This window comes from Rhodofomes roseus (assembly GCF_022264815.1).
Source record: "Rhodofomes roseus strain CIRM-BRFM 1785 chromosome Unknown C8Q71scaffold_15, whole genome shotgun sequence".
Classification (NCBI taxonomy): domain Eukaryota; kingdom Fungi; phylum Basidiomycota; class Agaricomycetes; order Polyporales; family Fomitopsidaceae; genus Rhodofomes; species Rhodofomes roseus.
This window is the reverse complement of record NW_025952971.1, coordinates 478,587-498,187: the sequence shown is the minus strand read 5'-3', so window position 1 is coordinate 498,187 and position 19,601 is coordinate 478,587. Positions and strand designations below refer to the sequence as shown.

The 19,601-nt window shown below is 50.8% G+C and overlaps 5 protein-coding genes across 5 annotated transcripts; 3 read left to right on the top strand and 2 right to left on the bottom strand.

Annotated features, from left to right (window-relative positions):
* Positions 1-2,620: 2,620 nt before the first annotated feature.
* Positions 2,621-4,724, bottom strand: C8Q71DRAFT_711094 (iron permease; the record flags this gene model as incomplete). Its single annotated transcript, XM_047920789.1, has 10 exons — positions 2,621-2,944; positions 2,996-3,057; positions 3,113-3,415; positions 3,473-3,560; positions 3,610-3,778; positions 3,831-3,939; positions 3,996-4,075; positions 4,128-4,233; positions 4,287-4,392; positions 4,440-4,724. The coding sequence occupies 10 exons, from the start codon at positions 4,722-4,724 to the stop codon at positions 2,621-2,623; spliced, it is 1,632 nt and encodes a 543-aa protein (XP_047777051.1).
* Positions 4,725-6,372: 1,648 nt separating this feature from the next.
* C8Q71DRAFT_859509 (uncharacterized protein) lies at positions 6,373-7,495 on the top strand (the record flags this gene model as incomplete). The annotated part of the gene is made up of 5 exons (XM_047927646.1): positions 6,373-6,488; positions 6,546-6,568; positions 6,621-6,742; positions 6,792-6,885; positions 6,936-7,495. The coding sequence occupies 5 exons, from the start codon at positions 6,373-6,375 to the stop codon at positions 7,493-7,495; spliced, it is 915 nt and encodes a 304-aa protein (XP_047777050.1).
* Positions 7,496-7,752: 257 nt separating this feature from the next.
* On the bottom strand, positions 7,753-8,855 carry C8Q71DRAFT_859508 (uncharacterized protein; the record flags this gene model as incomplete). The annotated part of the gene is made up of 5 exons (XM_047927645.1): positions 7,753-8,318; positions 8,365-8,458; positions 8,509-8,630; positions 8,686-8,708; positions 8,764-8,855. 5 exons carry the CDS (start codon positions 8,853-8,855, stop codon positions 7,753-7,755), a joined length of 897 nt encoding a protein of 298 aa, XP_047777049.1.
* An 891-nt stretch (positions 8,856-9,746) lies between these two features.
* On the top strand, positions 9,747-11,282 carry C8Q71DRAFT_859507 (cytochrome P450; the record flags this gene model as incomplete). The annotated part of the gene is made up of 8 exons (XM_047927644.1): positions 9,747-9,837; positions 9,898-9,987; positions 10,048-10,369; positions 10,433-10,587; positions 10,638-10,753; positions 10,809-10,929; positions 10,982-10,995; positions 11,046-11,282. The coding sequence occupies 8 exons, from the start codon at positions 9,747-9,749 to the stop codon at positions 11,280-11,282; spliced, it is 1,146 nt and encodes a 381-aa protein (XP_047777048.1).
* Positions 11,283-17,982: 6,700 nt separating this feature from the next.
* C8Q71DRAFT_711342 (cytochrome P450-like protein) lies at positions 17,983-18,517 on the top strand (the record flags this gene model as incomplete). Its single annotated transcript, XM_047920803.1, has 4 exons — positions 17,983-18,023; positions 18,078-18,200; positions 18,247-18,390; positions 18,439-18,517. Coding segments are annotated over 4 exons (387 nt in total), but the record flags the coding sequence as incomplete, so codon positions are not given.
* Positions 18,518-19,601: the final 1,084 nt, after the last annotated feature.

The window sequence follows — 19,601 nt, the reverse complement described above, 5'->3', positions numbered from 1 at the left end:
CAGGTGTCCTGCAGAAGGGTCATGTAGTTCCCGTAGTACGTTACAGCGTAGTGATAGAACGCCATAGCCAAGAGAACGACATGCAACGTATCAAGAGACCTAGCCGGTGGTGAGCACCACACCCTAGGAGATAAGAAACCGAGTCCTACATCAGAAGCGCAACCTGTGAGGCGTGAGTGTTTATAGTGTATACTCAAGCGTCATCAATCTCACATAGATTTTGAGTCCGCGACCATCCTTTTGGCAGTGTTGAGTATAGTAGAGGTAAACTTGAAGACAATTGATCCCGTATATTCTGTGAGAGGTAAGACAAAGAAGTAACGGACGCGAACAGCTACGCACACTGAGGATATCAATATACCAATGAAGGCGGCACCGAGAATGTTATCCAATGACGGCGCGGGCCCCATCGCTCACTACAGTAGACACTTTGGAGCGGAAGAACTAAAGCAAAGTCAGCTGTGACTGAAGTACTGAAAGCCGGCCCATGAGCCACTAACCGTATATATGCATCCGACAGGGAGATGAGACGTCAAGTTGAGTTATAACTTCTCAGTCAGTGTCAAGTCAGTGCATCACGGAACCTCCGTATCTGGCGCCCTCGATACTAATCGTGCAACAAGGATGGCACGGTAAGTGGCGCGTGAGCTGTTCATCATACGTGAGGGATCAATTCAATGGGTTTGAAAACAACAGAATGACTTCAAGACCCGGAACCAGAGCAAAGGAAGGCGACGACTTTGGGAAACACGATGACACATCAAGTCACGGACACACCTACTTATGTACGCCGATGCCCGTTTACGCGTTTACGATTTGGCTTGCGAGTCTGTCACCTCTTGATTTGGACTGTCAATTGCAGGCCCCGCTCGGAAAGCGCGAACAGAGGCGGAGTGTGTCGAGCTGGTCTGCGCGCGCGAATCCGTATGCACGCCGATCGGGCTGCGCCACCAGCCGGTGGCTGGTGTCCAGTCCGCTCTCGAGTTGCAGACCTCGGTATCAACTTCAAGCGCGTGCTAACAGGCCCAGGAACGCTCTGCATGCACTGAAAATTGACTTGAGCGCGATGGCATCGAATGTCTCACGAGTTACTGTGAGATGCGCGTGGCAGCGTACTAAACCGAACAGTAGGCCGCACAACTGTAAGTTAGAACCATTCAGGTCCTGTCAGCGCCGCGACGGGGTTATCATAAGTCAATCAACGCGAACCTGAGCCATAGATTTGGGGGAACGCGTATGGCAGATATGTATCAGCTCGTCGGCGGAAGAGGAAGAGGCATGCAGACGTGCGCGTGACGGTGGCAATGGCGCGCTTGGTGTGTGACAGCACTACAAACTTTCCGCGTATCTGTAACAGTATTACTATCAAGTATCGAGCGTGTTTCCCCGTATCGCTAGGCCCAGGCCCCAGGGTGTAATGGAACCTTCTCATAACCAGTCCGCCAATTCCGCGTCCAGCACGCGGACTCGCGGTGTGGAGTGCCACTACTACTAGGTGCTCTCAGAGTCACAAGGCCCCGCGGGGTCACGCAGCCCCGACCTAAGTCACGCTACTAGTACTCAGTACGGTACCGCGGTACTACCACCAAACCACCACTCCGAGTCCGAGTCTTGATCACTGCGTCACAAACTCAGTCGCACCTATGTAGCACCCAAGCACTCAGGTTGTCGTTCACCATTGAGAGGATCCGATGTATAAGAAACTTGATTGATAGCATCTGTACCGAGTCTGGTTCCAGTTTGTGATATGGAGTACAATGTGACGCGGATGGCTAGACGGACTCGTATCTCTTGTGTATCTACGGCGTTGTATTATGGCTTCTATCACGCGAGGAGTGGCAGTGCACCAATGAGGCTGGGAAATAAGAGCGACTTACTAATGTTTACCGAACTTCCACAGCCCGAGCGGCGACGCCAGCCTCTTCCATTGAACAGTCTTCTGACGGTTTCTTATGATCCCAGACTGTTCTTGTCTTTTGTACAACCATGCAAAATCACGAATACGCCGCCCGTGGTACCCGCACTCGTTTGGAGGTACTGATGTGCCCGATTCATTCATCAGATACTATATAGTTCGGTCACCACGCTGTCCAACCACACCGGTACCTCTGTCGGCGGTCCTATCGATCACAATAGGGAAAGTTTCTTGCCACGTAGGTGGCGTAGGAATCCGTAGACCGACTGTTCTGGAACCTCACTCACTCGAGGGACGGCATGTGGACACGAGCCTGACAAGTGGTTTCTGGACGTCCGACCATCTTTTCGGGGGCCCGACTCGGAAAGGAGGGTCATTCGCAGTCGATGATGCTGACCTGCCTATCCGTCGTGAACTATCATACCACTTCTCCGCGAAGGTATTGCGAGACGAAGGAAATAACGTCAAGGGGAAACGCCGTTGCCTCGTCTATGAAAGGGTATAGCATAGTTCTGTGCATAACTATACAGGTGTCAGTGCAAAGACAGCGGATAAGACATTTGAATGCTACCTCCAGACGCGGAGCTGTACCGAGACAATCAAGTTATATACATAGGGGACGATGAGCACGCAGTACCAGGTCCGACAGTCGCCCCTACATCGTGGAACGGGCCAAGCAAAGCTCCGCTATCGGATGAGCAGAGCTCACGTTGCTTCCCTGTTGGTCACACTCTCCTGCTCCAACCCCCATTCATCGTCAACGGTAGAATGCAAAGGAAGACCTTTCATGAAAAGACTTGATAGCAACCCCAGACCAGCAATCCCCAAGAGGACTTCCCACACGACTTTGAGGCTGCTTGCGAATGCCGTTCGGACTTCGGTCTTTAAAGGTTCGGGGAGCTGGGATATAATCGGAATAGTGGCATATGCAATTGCGGACCCCTCTGGAAACTGTGCCGCAAAGCTCGAGGGTAGGTGTTTCTGAAGCTCATTTTGAAGCACGGTTCCGCCGATGGTTACTCCCCATACCTGTGCGTGGGTGTCATGAGTAGCTGAAGGACAGTGCACGTAATTGCTCACCATAGCGAAGTTACGTAGGAACATGAAGAAGGCCAACGCGAGACCATTCTGTGAAACGTGGACTGCCGTAAATCACTGTTAGTCGACGATCAATGGTAGCCGCGGAATCCAACCCACGTGGTGCCAGTACAGGGAAGTATGTCGAAGTCGACAAGATCCCACAGCCGAAGGCGCACGGTATTAGAAATCCTACGACGTGCCCGAGCGGAGAGTCTGCCTTCAAGGTAAGGAACAGACCGATGCCAAGCATGAGAGCGGCCCAGGCCAGCCACATAGGCGGTCGATATCGCCCTGTGCTATTCGTGAATGCGCCGCCCGACAGGCCGACAGGCGCGAGAACAAGCGAGAACGACAGGACGTCGACTCCAGAACGGATAGCAGAGGCGCCCTTGCACGCCTGCAGGTAGACAGGGATATAATCTGTAATATAAGCTTAGTGGTGCGTATTGTGAGGAACACGGAAAATGCGCCACGCACAGATTATTCCTATCATCAAGATTGGCATGACGAACGTTTGCATGTAGCCACTCACACCAGTCACGGTGGAGATCAGTGTGCGGGGAACCTAAAGCGTCGATAAGTTAGGCTGCGAATGCATGAGCTCGATGACGCACCAAGGGATAGTCCGGGACGATACTCTCAAATGTCATGAATCCTACGATCCCAGCAAGGCCAAGTATGAGGGGCACGAGCACCGCTGCTGAGCCCCACGAGTACTGGATTCCACTCCAGGTCAGCCCTATGACGCAAGCTGTCGTGGCCGCGATGATGAGCAGGGTTCCGCTGTACGAAGAGAATCATTGGATGGTCGTGTCCGACGAAGTATCACACCTACCGCCAGTCAACCCGACGGACCTTCTCTCCCAAGGTCCCTGGTGGTGTCTTGACACGCAAACAAACGATCATGATGACTGCCGCAATGCCACAGATGGGGAGGTTCAGGTCTGGAAGAGACGGCGATTGTTGAGCGGACCGATGAAATCCAAGGCCACTTGCTTACAAAACAACCACCGCCATTGCCCGCTCTGTGCGAGCGCACCACCAACAATTGGTCCAATTCCACTTGACATTGCCCAGGCACTATCCAAATGCGATGTCAACGTGCTGAAAAGGTGTATGAGACGTCACTTACATCCCAATCAAACCATTGAAGAGTCCACGTTCACGCAGGGGTACAAGGTCGGATATGATGATGGCGGTGGTCGCAGAGATACCGCCTCCTCCGAGGCCCTGAACAGCTGCTACAGTCATGCCACGGTACTCAAACGGATGACCCGCAACGAGAACTTACTACGTCCAGCAATCAAATACGTCATGTTTTTCGCTGAACCACAGAGAGCACTTCCTAAAGCCATGATAGCCAAGGATGCAAGGATGACAATACGTCTTCCGAAGATCTATACACGACGGTCAACAGCATTCCCCGACAGGACAGTGACCATACCTGCGCGAGCCCTCCGCCCAGGGGAATGAATGCTGTTCCAGCGAGCGTGTATGCGGAGCCTATCCAAATGAATGTCGACCCATGAAGTTCTTGTACGATAGTCGGTAACGCAACAGAAACTGCAGACTGTGAATGGAGATCAGAGTAAGCTGAGGGGCTCGTATGTGAGTATGATGCACTCGCCAGTTCGAGCGCGGTGATCATGGTAGCAACACCGATGCCCAGAAAGACAAGCCAGAATCGTAAATCTCGAGGGTGTCTGTGCGGTTCTGACGGAGGACTCATAGTAGTACTCGAATCCTTGAAAGTCGACAACGGTGTAGGTGGATGCTCAGAGTCATGAGTCTCCGGCGGCATTGCAGGAACGTCGCTTTGAGCTACGCGATGAAGAATATGGGCGGGCTGTCCAGACGCGATGGGCGCGACACGTAGCGGGGTAAAGTAGGGGGTCCTTGAGAGGCGTAACGACTGGACTAGGAGCCGAGTTCCAGAAAATGGAAAGTAAGCTTCTGTTAGTATAATTGTAAGCAGATGCGCCGTCTTGAAGCACTCTGCACGACGTACATCAAGTTGGCAGCCTCAGGGCGTTGTGATTATGCCCCCAAGACTTGCGAGTGCCTGAGTGCTATGGTCAGTTCGATCGCGAGGTGACAGAGCCCTTCGCTTTGGAGATATCCGCTGGGTCGGAGCTACTACTACCAGCTGGGAGAGAACGAGGACATGCGCTGATACATACGGAAGCCGTAGAGGTAAATGCGGCACACGACATTTGACAGATGAGGATAGCGTTTGTGCAAACACAACACAGCCCGATCGCGAAACGATGCCGTCCGGTGGATCGTGCTCCTCGAGCCACGAATTCCCATTTTGGACCCTTATTGGACCCCGAGAACCCCTTCGACGGGCGGCGGTGGCTCGGAGGACAGTGGTCACTGGTCAGATCCTCCCAGATCACCCCGGCCCCGTCGGCTCTTTACGTGGTTACCGCACTACACGCAGCAAAACCACGCATCCAGTGCACCGATTGCCTGATAACCGTCTTGTTCGTCTGCCAGTATGCCGCAGTCGGGTCGGACCTCACAAAATCAACTCATATCTCGACCATGTACAGCGTCCTCGCTTCTGTGGACATGAGGAAACGGGACCGCGAACACAACCCACACGTCAGGTACGAGTCTCAGTATGTGGATGTGGAGATAGGCTACCCATCGGAGGTTGAGTTCGCTTGCCAGATGACAGCAAGAACCTGACCACAGTGAACCATGCGCTTCTGCAATGGAAGGCCAAAATGTACGAGAGACGACGTGCCGACGCATCAGTTAGTACGTATGATTCAGTGCTCCTTCGTGGTGTATCAGTGTTGTGTTCATCTGAGCATGTGGCTACGAAGAGACGCAAACAATCACGCTACGTCTGGTCTGTCAAGCTCAACCTCCATTCCGTGCGGTCTGCATTCCCATGATCCGAAGAGCCCTTTGGCCCTGTCTTCCATTCACGTCGCCTCGTCGTTGACATTGAGCATTCAACCACAGAAGACGTCAACTGATATAGCAGTCTCCTGTCCGGCGAAACTGGACCAACCTGTGCAAATTACCTAGTGCGTGTTAAGCCACACTGTCAGTCACGGTGGGCCTGAATTCGTGAAAGCTAAATACCACCCAACCTTGTATAGACACATCTTCTGCGCTTTGGAGGAGTCGAATCTTCGTGAAGTCTGGTATCGGACGGGCGGTGACCCGCGTGACACGCAGACTCACGTAAGCCACGTTACTGCCGGGACGGTGAGATGCAGTAATAGAATTTAGCAGAAGCTTATGCTCGCCGTACGCTGTACTCGACCGAACTGCAGCCTGAACGTACGCGTAAGCGAATCGACAGCTTCGTACCTTGTCCATAAGAGCGTCCATTCACGTCTAGGCGACACAGTAGGACTATGGCTTCACGTTCTTCCGCCTCCGCGTCTACCCGTTCCAAGCTCGCCAAGCTTAACCAATGCGTCTCTGTACTGGAGCCTCCACCTTCAGTGACATCGGACCCGCTGCACCCTTCGTGAGTAGCGTGAGCACTAATTCACGAGAGTATGCAGAAGCTAACTGACACTCACAGAGTTGTGTTGTTATTCGGATGGCGTAAGAGCATCCGCTCCCCTGGCAGATCGCTCTCACTGATCATAACGTTTAGTGGAAGCGGCACCTAGCTACTTGCAAAAATACGTGGACCGGCTGCACGATCAGTTTCCAACTTCCACTATCGTCCTCGTCAGGGCATACACGTCATGGTACTTCACCTCTTACCCACGACTGGTACGCTTCCTTGTAGCTCGTCGACGAGCGCTCGTTGATGTCTTCGAAGGAGAAGGAACTGTCGCCTGCGGTCGATGTTGTCAAGAGAGAGTCGAATAATGGGAAGAAATTCAGAGGAGTCTTGATCCACGTTCTGTCGAATGGTCAGTGGCAGTTTTGTCCGTCACGGTCCAGTTCTGACACGTCGCATTAGGTGGTTCCCTGCAGCTACTGGTCTTCCGTCAAGCTCTCATGAAGTCTTCTGGCGCAGGCGATCGGGGCGCAGCTTATTCGCCAACGCCTGTAGCACTCATCCTCGACTCGACCCCGGCGTTGCGCGAGCTTGCGTCGGCAATTCAGTCATGGGCACCGAGAAACCCGGTGTTGCGCTACCTCGCCATCCCAGGCATATCGGCGCTGTATGGAGGCTTCTACTTGGCAAATGCGCTGGTAGGAAATCCGCCGCTCTTTCCTACCATGCGCGATCAGTTGAACACTCTCAACCTGTTGCCTTCCATCACCAATCCCAATGATCCCAAGGCAACGCCTCGCTTGTACATCTATTCCAATACGGACCGTGTTACTCCTGCGTCTGAAGTAGAGGCGCACTACGAAGCAGCAGTTGCAGCGGGGCTCAACGCCAAGTTGGAGAGGTTCACGAAGTCTGCTCATGTTTCTCATTCGCGGGCCGACCCAGAGAGATATTGGGGAGCAGTGACTGCGCTATGGAAGGAGGCATTGCAGACGTGCGGTGTTGATACCCCTACCTTGTAACATGCACTTGCTGAGTGTTTTTCCGTCTCAATGTAACCCTATTCCACTTTGTTGAACTATGCAGACGTAGCCGACGTTACTCGGATCCTCTTACGCGACGCTTGTTCCTACGGATATTGTTGCCCACCGAGTTCTGTACCGCTAAGCCAACACATAAAACACCATGACTTTCCGAAAGTGCGTTTCTCAAATGTGGTAGGCCTCGTACAATAATATATTCCTTCGTACGCGAAAGCGAGATTCGACGTGGATCATGACTACAGTGACGCAAGAACTCGACCATGTCCGCTTTTCTGGAGTGCCCTTTTCCAAACATTGTTCACAGCGCGCCAATACCTGTCCGGGTCCAGTCTTGCATGCGAGACGTGCGCAGAGCCGACGAACCGCTCTATCGTCGCATCGAAGCCTAGAGCTACCACCTCCGCGTAGTGTGTCTCAACGTCCTTCATCGGCGTGATCACATCCTTGTTAGACGTGAAGTAAGCACGAGGAATTGCCTCGGGCTCGCCACGGTTCGTGACAGTCGGCAACAGGTCGGCCGATTTCAGTTCGTCCCGTATGGCGCGGAAGACAGGCGGGTGTCCGGCGAGCGCGTTAGCTATATAGAACCCCGTGTACAGCATCGTTATGGGTGGTATCGCGAGCCAACGCATCAGCGTATTCGCGGGTGCCCATGATTGGATTGCGGACGCAAGTTCACTCGATGCCGGTGTTGAGTCGAGTACGAGAGCTATCGGTAGTCGGGAACGTCGACTGGCCGGGTGTTCCGTAGCACCTGACTTGGCCAAGGCCTTGCGCAGAGTGACGAGCTGTAAAGCACCACCTACGAAATGTTAGTCACGAAGGCTCAATCGGATCAGTAGACTGACCGTTCGAGAGCACATGCACCAGGACTCCCCTAGTCCTGTCCGCATCGCTCAACTCTCTCCGAATGGTATGGACTGCGGGTAAGACTTCCTTTTCCTGTAGAACATCCTATGAGCGTAAGCCAGTGAGACTGATTATGGACACACCAGCGATGACTCGGAACTGAAGTACCAAGACGTATCAGCCTTGATGAGGACGATGGTAGAGGTGGGGAAATTGGCGTGCAGCCGATCCACATATTTCTGCAAATATGCAGGCTCGGCTTCAACTACACAAGATCTGTGAGTGCTACATTCATTCAGAAGCGTAAGAGTCTGCCTTACGCCATCCAAATAACAGAATGACTCTGGTTATTTCTTTCAGCTCCGCATCCAATTGGCATATGATATTCTGCTACTCACGAAGGGTGCAGCGGATTTGGCGATTGTACACGCGAAGAGTCCAACAAGGAGACGTGCGAATTGAGCTTGCGCAAAGGAGGCGAGGTGCTCATGGCAGGCGATTCGATGGAAACTACAATCCTTGCAGTCCCGAGACCGAAGTATCCACCCGGTGCGGCACTGCCAGTGACACATGATATCTCATATTCCAACTGATCCAGAAACGCCGCTCTACGTTTCTTTCGAATTGGTCTCTGTTCATCGCGAGGAAGGAACTCTTTCTCGAGAAGCGGAATTGACTGTTCAGGTTCCGACGAGGCTCGGAGGCTGGAGCGCACTATGGTCGACACGTTGTTGCGTCTGTCACGCACAATCTCCGCCCCTCTTCTCATGGCGATGCGTCGAAGCAATCAACTATTATGGTTTCAGCGAGCGGTGTTCGCCAGAATGAGTACACACTGGGCAAAGGGTATGACTTTGAGTGTCACGGTTACATTGAGCGTATGTGCCTGGAGCGCACAGCCGACCAAGTGCTAAGCACGATATATTATAATAAGTAATTAGTTATTACAAATAAGTCTGTTCACGATCCCGTGTTTCGAGCTTCGAATAAGCAACATGCATATGCGACTTCTGCGTTCGGCGAAGTACTGATTCCTGAGCGCGCCCGGGCCCCATTGAGCTTGGACGCGCAGCTCCTACACACTGACACACACTGATACAGCCGACCATTTGGGACAGCCACCTTGCCGTGGACCCACGACACCACGAGAGTCCGATTTGCCACTGGGATATGCGATGATCCTGAGCGCTGACCAGTAATAGTAATACTGAGGGGGTACACTTGGACGAGGATCGGCGCTTCAGCTAGTATTAATCGGAACCAAGCAATATTGATCACTGCCCGTGACGGTCATGCATTTATATCGGATGGTATATAACGACAACAGCCACAGGGGCCCATACTCATTTCACAGGAGTCGTCTTCATAACAGTAGTTCGCGATGATCCAGGCATACTACGTCTACATCGTCTCAACAGCTATAGCAGCACTATGCTTCGTGCATTTCTTAGCTCGCGCGAAGTTGCCTCCAGGTGAGTGCGGCCGTGTTGAACATCGCTATGACGATGCTATCTAACCCTTATTACAATGAGGTCCACGTTCAATTCCGTTTGTGGGGAACATCTGGCAGTTCCCGCGGCGCAACATTGCAGCCTCCCTCGCCTCCCTCTCCACAACCTACGGTCTGTACTTTATTCATCGTGAATCGTCTGCGAACGGCCCATTTTATAAAATTGCTACAGGAGACATGGTTTATATGCACGTCTTCGGGAGAGAATTTCTAGTTCTCAACTCCGCTGAGGACGCGCTTGAACTGTTCGATCACCGTGGATCGCTATACAGCGATAGACCTCGCTCGGTCATGGCCGGGGATCTGGTGGGGAAGAAGCACGCCGTGCTATTTCATTCATATGGAGAGGGCATTAAGAAACATCGACGGCTGCTTCGGACGGCATTCGAATCTCGCCGTCAGGCTGAATACTGGGAAACACAGTATGAAGTATCCCACAATCTTCTTTCTGCGTTGCTCAGGACTCCGGACGACTTCCTGGCCCATCTGAAGCGGTACGTGACTATCATTAAAGACTCGCTGTCGTCATCTACGGGATTGACATGGTAGGAATGCAGGGCTGCTTCGGAATTCACTATGCGCATCGCGTACGGCTATCAAGTGTCGGACGGTCCTGGAGAAGATCACTTTGTGACTCTGGCAGAAGAGCTTGCACGACTCACGGCCAAAGCTATGAAGCCTGGACGCTGGCTTGTTGATTCCTTCCCAATACGTTCGTTTCCCTTCCGTCGAGCGTGGCGGAATGAAATTGATACAATTCAGTTCGCCATATACCGACATGGTTTCCTGGTGCTGGCTTCAAGAGATGGGCGCAGAACGCGCGCATAACTACAAATGAGTTTGCAGCTGCGCCGTATCTCTATGCCAAGAAGGCCGCTGTGGGTCCCTGTTCAGATTTCATGGAATCGTTGATGCGACTTCGTTCACTAACAGGCTTCCGGTGTACGTTCTTTTGTGAGTGATACGGTTGACCTGCTAGAAGCAGAACTTGGACGTCCTCTCGGAAATGACGACGACGAGTTTCTGAAATGGACATCTGCGAGCATCTATTCAGGTGCGTTGTCAAACAGTTTGAATCTGTACCAGCTAGTGATGTGACAATATAGGAGGAACCGATACAGTATGCTCACAATACTATCGGCCAGTGATGTACTAACGGTGCACTCTTAGTCGGTAGCTATTGATTCGTCGTTCATTCTGATGATGGCGCTATACCCGGACGTACAACGCAAGGCGCAGGCGGAATTGAACACCATGATCGGCCCAGAACGTCTCGCCTGCATGGCGGATCGTGCCCATTTACCCTACATTGAAGCCCTCATCAAGGAGCTTCACCGGTTCAGACCAATCACACCCTTGGTTCCACACACGACTCTCGTAGACGACGAATACAAAGGTTACTGTTGAAGAAAGAGGTTTTAGGCTTAGTAAGCCCAGTGGCAGTGAAGGACTAAAGAGTGAGTGAACAGACCAGTCCCAAAGGGAAGATCCTATGCTGGCAGGCAGAGGAGAGGACGAAGGATCGTTATCATTACAGGGCAAACCAGCCCAGTATATATACACATTTGATACAGGTCACATGCTGTATCAGTGGTTCATCAGTAAGCACTAAGTCCGAGGTTTTGGGGATATGAGTAAGCTGGTAAGCAGCATGAGTAAGCCAAAACTCGGAGTTTGATGTGGAGAGATATATGAAACGTGATGGAACATCAGGAATAATATGAGACATGATGAAACATCAAAGAGTGATATAGGACGTGATGGGACATCAAGGAATGATATGGAACGTCATGGAACATCAAGGAATGTCGTGGAATATCATGGAATGATCCGGACTAAAGTCACATGACGTAATCTAGGCAAAGTCCATCAAAGAACGTATGTAATCTGACATCGCAGAACATAAGTCCATATCCGTACATAACTGATAAGATAAGAACACTGAAAACTCGGAAGTTCAACACTCCCACTTGTTCAAGATGTCGAGTATCTCATCATGCCAACCAAAGACCTGAATTTCTCGATTCCGCTGAAGGGAACATTCTTGGTCAAGGCATCAGCAAGTTGGTCTTCACTTGCGACAAAATAGATGTCCATCTCCCCACGTTCGTAGAACTCTCGAATGTAGTGATACCGGATTTCTATGTGCTTGGTGCGGCGATCCACGGCGGGGTTCACTGCAAGGAAAATGTTGCCTTGGTTGTCAAGACAAAGTGGAGTTGGATGAGACATGTTGTCTCCCAGTTCTTCTCCAAAATGACGCAGCCAAGCCATCTGACGACAGCAGTCGGAGCTGGCCTTATACTCTGCTTTGGTTGAAGACAAAGATACCGTTGGTTGGCGTCTTGACACCCAAGAAACGACACAATTGGCCATGAGGAAAACAAAGCCAGATGTAGAGTGCCTATCATCACGGTCTTCAGCCCAATCTGAGTCTGAGTAGGCGATCAGACCAGAGTTTGAGCCTCCATCGTAGCAAAGTGCAAGTTCCTTTGTCCTTTGAAGATATCTCAGGACATAGTACGCAAACTTCATATGCTCTTTAGACGGATTTGAAGAAAACTTCGCCAGACGTGTGACCGCGAACGAGATGTCTGGGCGAGTACCAAGCATAGCATACATGATGCTGCCAATGATGCTCTGGTAACGGGTTCGGAAAATTTCAGATGCAGTGTCGGTGTTCTTCTCTAATACTGCTCCAGCGGGAAGAGGCGTCCTTGCAGACTTGCAGTTGGACATTTGGAACCTCTCCAAAACAGACTGAATATAGTCTTCCTGGTCAACGAAGATACGACGTGCAAGACGTTCTCGACGAATGTGTAGACCAAGGAAACGCTGGACAGCTCCCAGATCAGTCATCTGGTATTCCAAAGACAGTCTCTGCTTGATGTTGTCGATGAACAATTTCGAGTCGCCCATGAGGAGCAAGTCGTCGACATACAATATGATTAAGCAGGTGTGTCCTTCAGATTCACGAGAGAAGACATAAATTCCGGCATCCAAATATGTCCGTTTAAACCCTAAGTCAAGGAGAGACTTGTGGATCTTAGCGTTCCATTGACGAGACACTTGCTTCAAGCCATAAATGGCCTTCTTGAGCAGACAGACCCAGTTCTCCTTCCCAGGTACAGCCCATCCTTCGGGCTGTTCCATGTAGATTTCCTCGTCAAGGTCACCATTAAGGAATGCCGTCTTGACATCCATAGACTCAATCTCCCAATCTTCAAGTGCTGCATGTGCCAATAGATAGCGTACGGATTCAAACCGTGCAACAGGAGAAAAAGTCTCGGTATAGTCTTGACCCCATACTTGGGTAAATCCCTTTGCAACAACACGCGCTTTGTAGCGACCATCGTGTTTAATCGCATAAACCCACCGGCACTTGATAACCTTTCGGTTTTTAGGCCGTGGAACTAGAACCCAAGTCTTGTTGTCCATAAGCGACTTGTATTCAGAACCTTCAGATGCATGCCATTTAGCCTTGTCTTGAGACTCCATAGCTTCCCTGTGACTCTGGGGAATGCCATGGTTTGCTTCTGCTAGCATCCGCACAAACATGAGAGTTTCAGCCTCAGATTGTTGACGACTTTGAGCATCGGTACGACGATCAATATTTGCAGGTGGCTCATCACCATAGGCATTGTCCTTGTTCCTCTTAGGATTTTGTCCAGCACCTTGACGACGTGGACGTTCGTACTGAGGTTGTGGAGGAGGTACAGGATCAGGTTGCGGTTGTGGAATGTCTCCCACTGGCTCTGGATGGTCTTCAGGTTCAGGTTCATGTTCCGGGATAGGAACGGGAATAGGTAAATCCTCAGAATCAGAATCCTCCGAGTTTGCATCCTCAGGAGGTTCATCAAACGGCTTATCCAGGGATTTCGGATTATTGCCTAAATCTTTACGTGCAGGAAATGTCTCTTCATCGAAGGTCACATCACGAGACACAACGATACTTCGAGTGGCCGGGTTCCAGAAACGATACCCTTTGGAACCTAACTCATAGCCAACAAAGATCATCTCGACAGCCTTCTTGTCGAGCTTCCCAGCTCTTTGTTCCTTCTGCACATGCACATATGCCTTGCACCCAAATACCCTAAAATACGAAATGTCTGGGACTGTGCTATCCCAGAGGGTAATGGGGCATTGCCAGTTAAGGTGTCGCATTGGTTGCCGATTATAAATGTGAACCGCAGCGTCAACAGCCAATTGCCAGAAACCATGGCTTAGTCCAGCATGATGAAGCATAGACATAGCCTTCTCGACAATGGTCCGATTCCAGCGCTCAGCTCTCCCATTCTGTTGAGGAGAGTATGGCATCGTCTTCTGATGTTCAATGCCAAATTTGCGCAAATGTTCGGTAAATTCTGCAGAGGTATATTCTCCCCCTCGATCCGAGCGTACAGCTTTGATTTTCTCGTCAGTTTGGTTCTCAGCCCATGCCTTGAAATCATCGAACACTTGGGTCGAATCATTCTTATGTTTGAGGAAATAGGCGCGGCCAAGACCGGAGTAGTCGTCGAGAAAGCTGATGAAGTAGCGCCATCCACCAATAGCGGTGGTACGCATAGGACCGTCTTCGTCGGTATGAACAATTTCAAGAGGTTTTGAAGCTCTCTTGTCCGACGCGGGAAATGGAGCACAATGAGACTTGCCCCATTGACAACCTGCACAAGGAGACTTGTCCTTGTCACCGATAGAATCCACACCCTTGGTGTGCTTGGGTAGTTGACGGATAACTTCTTCAGACGAATGTCCGAAGCGTTGATGCCAAAGGCGAAAATTTGACTTGTCCGCAGACTTAGCCAATTGCAGTTTCATAATTTCCATGTGCAACATATAGAGATTGTTGAAGGGCGTGTGATGCGCCTCCATGATCTTGTTACCACGGATTCGGTCAGAACCATGCAAAATAGGTTGGTCGAAAATGACCATACGGCCTCCACCTTGAACAAGGGTGAAACCTGAACGTTCAATAACTCCAGTTGAAAATAGGCGACTAGACGCAGCAGGGATATATGCGACATTGGTGATAGTTGACACAATATGTTTCCCTTCAACATGCACAACGCCTTTGATAGTGCCTTCACCGTAAGCTGCAATCTTACTCTTGCCGGCTGTGCTAAAAATCATGGGCTCCTCGTAAGGAGTGTAATCCCAAAAATCAGCCATGTCGTTGGTGATCGTCTTGGATGCACCAGAATCCATAATCCAATCAGTCGTTCTTCCTGACGCGGTGTTAGCCGCAGTATACCAAGAAGCAGTCATAGTATTCGCAGACGACGAGGAGGATTCTACAGTTACAACATTTGAAGAGTCCGACGCAGATGCAGTGTTAGAAGTACCAGAACTAGATTGACCATTTCCTCCATTCTTTCCCTTTCCTTTGCCCTTGCCCTTGCCCTTGTTGTTCTTCCCCTTTCCGCCACCTTTATTCTGAGGGCGGAGATGCGGGTACTTGGTCCAACAATTCTCGCTACCATGGGCCCCACCGCAGTGATCGCAGGGGTCCTTGGATTTATGCTTGACCTGGGACGTCTTAGATGCAGACTGTCCCATACCGGACCGGCGAAGTGATTCCTCGGCGAGAATTTTGCTCTGGACCGAGTCGACCTTTAGATCTTTGAGGGTCTGCGTCGCCAGGAGCGCAGAGATCATCGACTGGTATGACTCTGGCAGCTTCGACAGAAGGAGAAGAGCCTGAGTCGAGTCACCGAGCGTAATTCCGCCACCACTAATCTCCTTAAGCCGGGTAACCAGCTTGTTGATCTGATCCTGCATTGGCTTGGAGTCAGACATTTCCGGAGATTTGATTAACGACTGGAAGAGAGACCAGACGTATGCCGTGTCGGGGGTGCCAAAAGCGGTTTTGAGCGAGTTCCACATGTCCTTCGCATCCTTGAGATCACCAGTGTCTTTCTCGAGCAGATGATGCATCGAGCGATCGGTTCTCATAAATAGAACACCCTGGGCACGGGCATTCTGAGTGGCGAAGTCCGCTGCGGGTGTGCCAGTTGCAATAACGGCGGGCCAGGCTTGGATAAAAACCAAATAGCCGCGCATGGCGGCTGACCAATCAGCGTATTGGGACGCTGAGGAAAGCTTGGGGACATTGTCAGGCTTGACGTCACCCATAGTTGCGGATAGGAGGATAAATTCGTCTTGTGAGACGGATGGTAGTTCTGGGGTAAAAACTTCGAAGGGTAATTCCTCGAAGAATGGAGATTGAGGTCTCGACTCAGGGAGCGGGACTAGGTGTTCAGGATATGGAGGTAACTCCGAAAATTCACTAGCAAATAGGAAATTCTCCTGCCAAGGAGCGACCGATATTCCAGTTGAAAATCCTTCTGGAACTGGACCTAGAGGTTGATCGTAGCGATGTGGGCAACTAGCGTCGTCGCAGTTAATCCACTGATCTTCTTCGACGTCAAAATGATAATCGAAGTTCTCCTCGTAGTCGTAGAGATGATGATGGTCGGTGCAATTGTACGGTGGAATTACTCCATTCGATGCTTCACTATTTGAGTCTCGGTCAAATGTCTCTTCTTGAGACGAAGCCACAGTGTGATGCTTAAATTCTAGGGACGAAGATATACAGAAAAAATGCGACTACAATCGCTTATCTACCCAGTACAAGTAGTTGTTCTTGTACAAGTCCCCTACGTCCTTGATAATGCGGCCGAAATTCTGGCTAAGATTTATGAAGGAAATCTTCGCAATCAGCTCGCAGACAGAACAGATGTCGTTCAATTCGACTGCAGACCACGTGGTTCCTTCCTCCTCGATATTCGTCAGCACCCAGTTGAAACGCCTGCCAAAATCGTCCAAGTTATCCAACAAGGGAAGACGGGCGTAGAGGCGGTTACGGTGGCGATAGAGGGGCTGAAGGCGCTTCTGGACGGCAAGGAGACGCTTGCACAGGATCTCGACTTTGTCAGCGGTGGACTTCTTGCGGAAGTCGGACAGGAAGATAGGCTTAAGAGCCGTGGGAACGATGGGAGTTTCTCCGCTAAGACGCTCAATGAGCGAAGCCTTGGTCTCGGCAGCAGCGGCGCTAGCGGCACGAGCAGCAGCGAGTTCGGCTCGGCGAGTCTCGGCGAGAGCTTCGGCAACGTCCGCTTTCTTCTGCAAATACAAGAGGTGCTGCTCCGGCGAGGTGCGGCAGGACTCCTTTGGAGGAATGGACGTGTCTAAGCGGCCAGAGGCTTGGCGGCGGCGACGAGGGGTAGGAGCGAGGATGATGTCGATCTGGCGACGGACGGGTAGATGACCATACAAATGCCGATGACGTACGGCGATGACGTTAGAGTTGTCTTCGTCAACGTCGTTTCTCTCACGACGAGACGGATGATAAATTTCGTAATTGCCTTTTCGGGCTGCCCTAGAGATGCGCTCAGACAAGGCCTTCGGCACTATGTCATGCAGCGACTTAAAAATAGTCCAACAAAGGACAAAAATTGCCAACTCACTCTTTCAAGAGTTGGGCTTTGGAGCGCGCAAAGAGGGGTGCAGGTGATTAAAGAATCAGAGCGCAGGGCTCACAACCTGTTGAAGAAAGAGGTTTTAGGCTTAGTAAGCCCAGTGGCAGTGAAGGACTAAAGAGTGAGTGAACAGACCAGTCCCAAAGGGAAGATCCTATGCTGGCAGGCAGAGGAGAGGACGAAGGATCGTTATCATTACAGGGCAAACCAGCCCAGTATATATACACATTTGATACAGGTCACATGCTGTATCAGTGGTTCATCAGTAAGCACTAAGTCCGAGGTTTTGGGGATATGAGTAAGCTGGTAAGCAGCATGAGTAAGCCAAAACTCGGAGTTTGATGTGGAGAGATATATGAAACGTGATGGAACATCAGGAATAATATGAGACATGATGAAACATCAAAGAGTGATATAGGACGTGATGGGACATCAAGGAATGATATGGAACGTCATGGAACATCAAGGAATGTCGTGGAATATCATGGAATGATCCGGACTAAAGTCACATGACGTAATCTAGGCAAAGTCCATCAAAGAACGTATGTAATCTGACATCGCAGAACATAAGTCCATATCCGTACATAACTGATAAGATAAGAACACTGAAAACTCGGAAGTTCAACAGTTACCGTATCCCTAAGGGGAGCTGGATCATGGCGAATACGTGGTCAGCTCGTGGTTCTACCGGGTGTTATTTGTAAAGCTGACTCAAGTTCACAAGGTCGTTCATGCATGATCCGAATATCTTTCCTCAGCCTGAGAGGTTCTGGCCAGAACGCTTCCTTCCCGAAGGCATGGGTTGCACTGTGGATCCTCGCGACTATTCTTTCGGATATGGAAGAAGGTACAGTGGATTATTTCATGCCATGTTCTGTACTCAGCTTGTTCAGACGGTGTCCTGGCATGAGCGTGGCAGAATCTGCTCTTTTCATCACGGTCGCGCATATCCTTGCCGTTTTCGAGATCTCGCATCCTTTGGACGAGCAAGGTTATACCATCACGGAAGCCTTGGATTACACCGACGAACATATCTCGTACGTATAATCTCACTTGCTCGACCTATCTCAAATAATCCTCTTCAGGCACCCAAAGCCATTCAAGTGCTCTATTAGGCCCCGCTCGACCAATGCGGCCGATTTGATTCGTCACTTGGTTTTGTGAAGACATGCATATTCATGCTACCCTACGTTCAAGTTGTCTGGAAGGAGCGGTATGCGCAGTTCTCAGAACTATTGGTGCAGCTCATCTTGAGGTCATTGAATAATGTTGTTGGGCGTGTCGCGACGCGTGTTTCATGAACGACTCGCGGACAATGTGTAACAAACAGCGTGCGTGTTGTGGCGAGATTGATAGCCAGCCTGAACACACAATGCGCACTGTGGCCGTCAGTGTAATATTCCCGGTACCGAGTCTGGGTCCGACGAACGACATGAGCACCATCTCTACGTGAGTACCGTGCAGAGGTATCGGTACACTGTCTAGGCAGAAGTAATCTGGCTCAACCTTCTTGAGTCGGGCTCAGTGCAATTGGTTACGGCGTTCTACCTGGTGAGCGCTGTCACCAAGTGGTCACCGTCGGAGTCAAGATGAGTCCAGACGCACGTCCGTCTGTATCGATGGGCCTTCCCCTCCTAGCGCGTCGTGTCGAAGCACATGTTCGTCGTTATTCGGACCACCAGCGAGACTTTATGCGGCTTGATGAGTGCCTGATGCCATTATAGTTCGGTGAACGGTCGAACAGTTATGAATTGATTCGATCTGCGCGTCTGACCTTCTCCACGCCGCCGGCGACGCTGTGGATTCTACTGGTAACTTGAAACCAGTGGACGGCATATGTCACTCTCAGGTCGGTGTTTGAATTTTGCGCTGAGCGCTCCTCTGTAGGTTCCATCGCGAAGCTCTGTCATTACGACTTACTATGGACCAAGTTATGGTTTGCATCTACGTATATACTGTCATGGTATGACACGGAGGCCCCGTATTTTTGCCTTGTTTTATCCTATTTTTGCTCATTTTCTATGGACTTGTACGGTACGCTGTACGATAGACTTCGCCTGGAACGGCTTTCTGACTAGTCACGTGACACATCACGTGCTAGGGTCTGTCTTGTGACATTGTTCATCATGTGGCTGTGCTTATGTAACTTATCATGTGCCCTGCGGTAGCACCTAGCCGCCTGACTCGTTCTGACTCGTTCTGACTCACTCTGACTCATCCTGACTCATACGTACACATGACCTCAGTT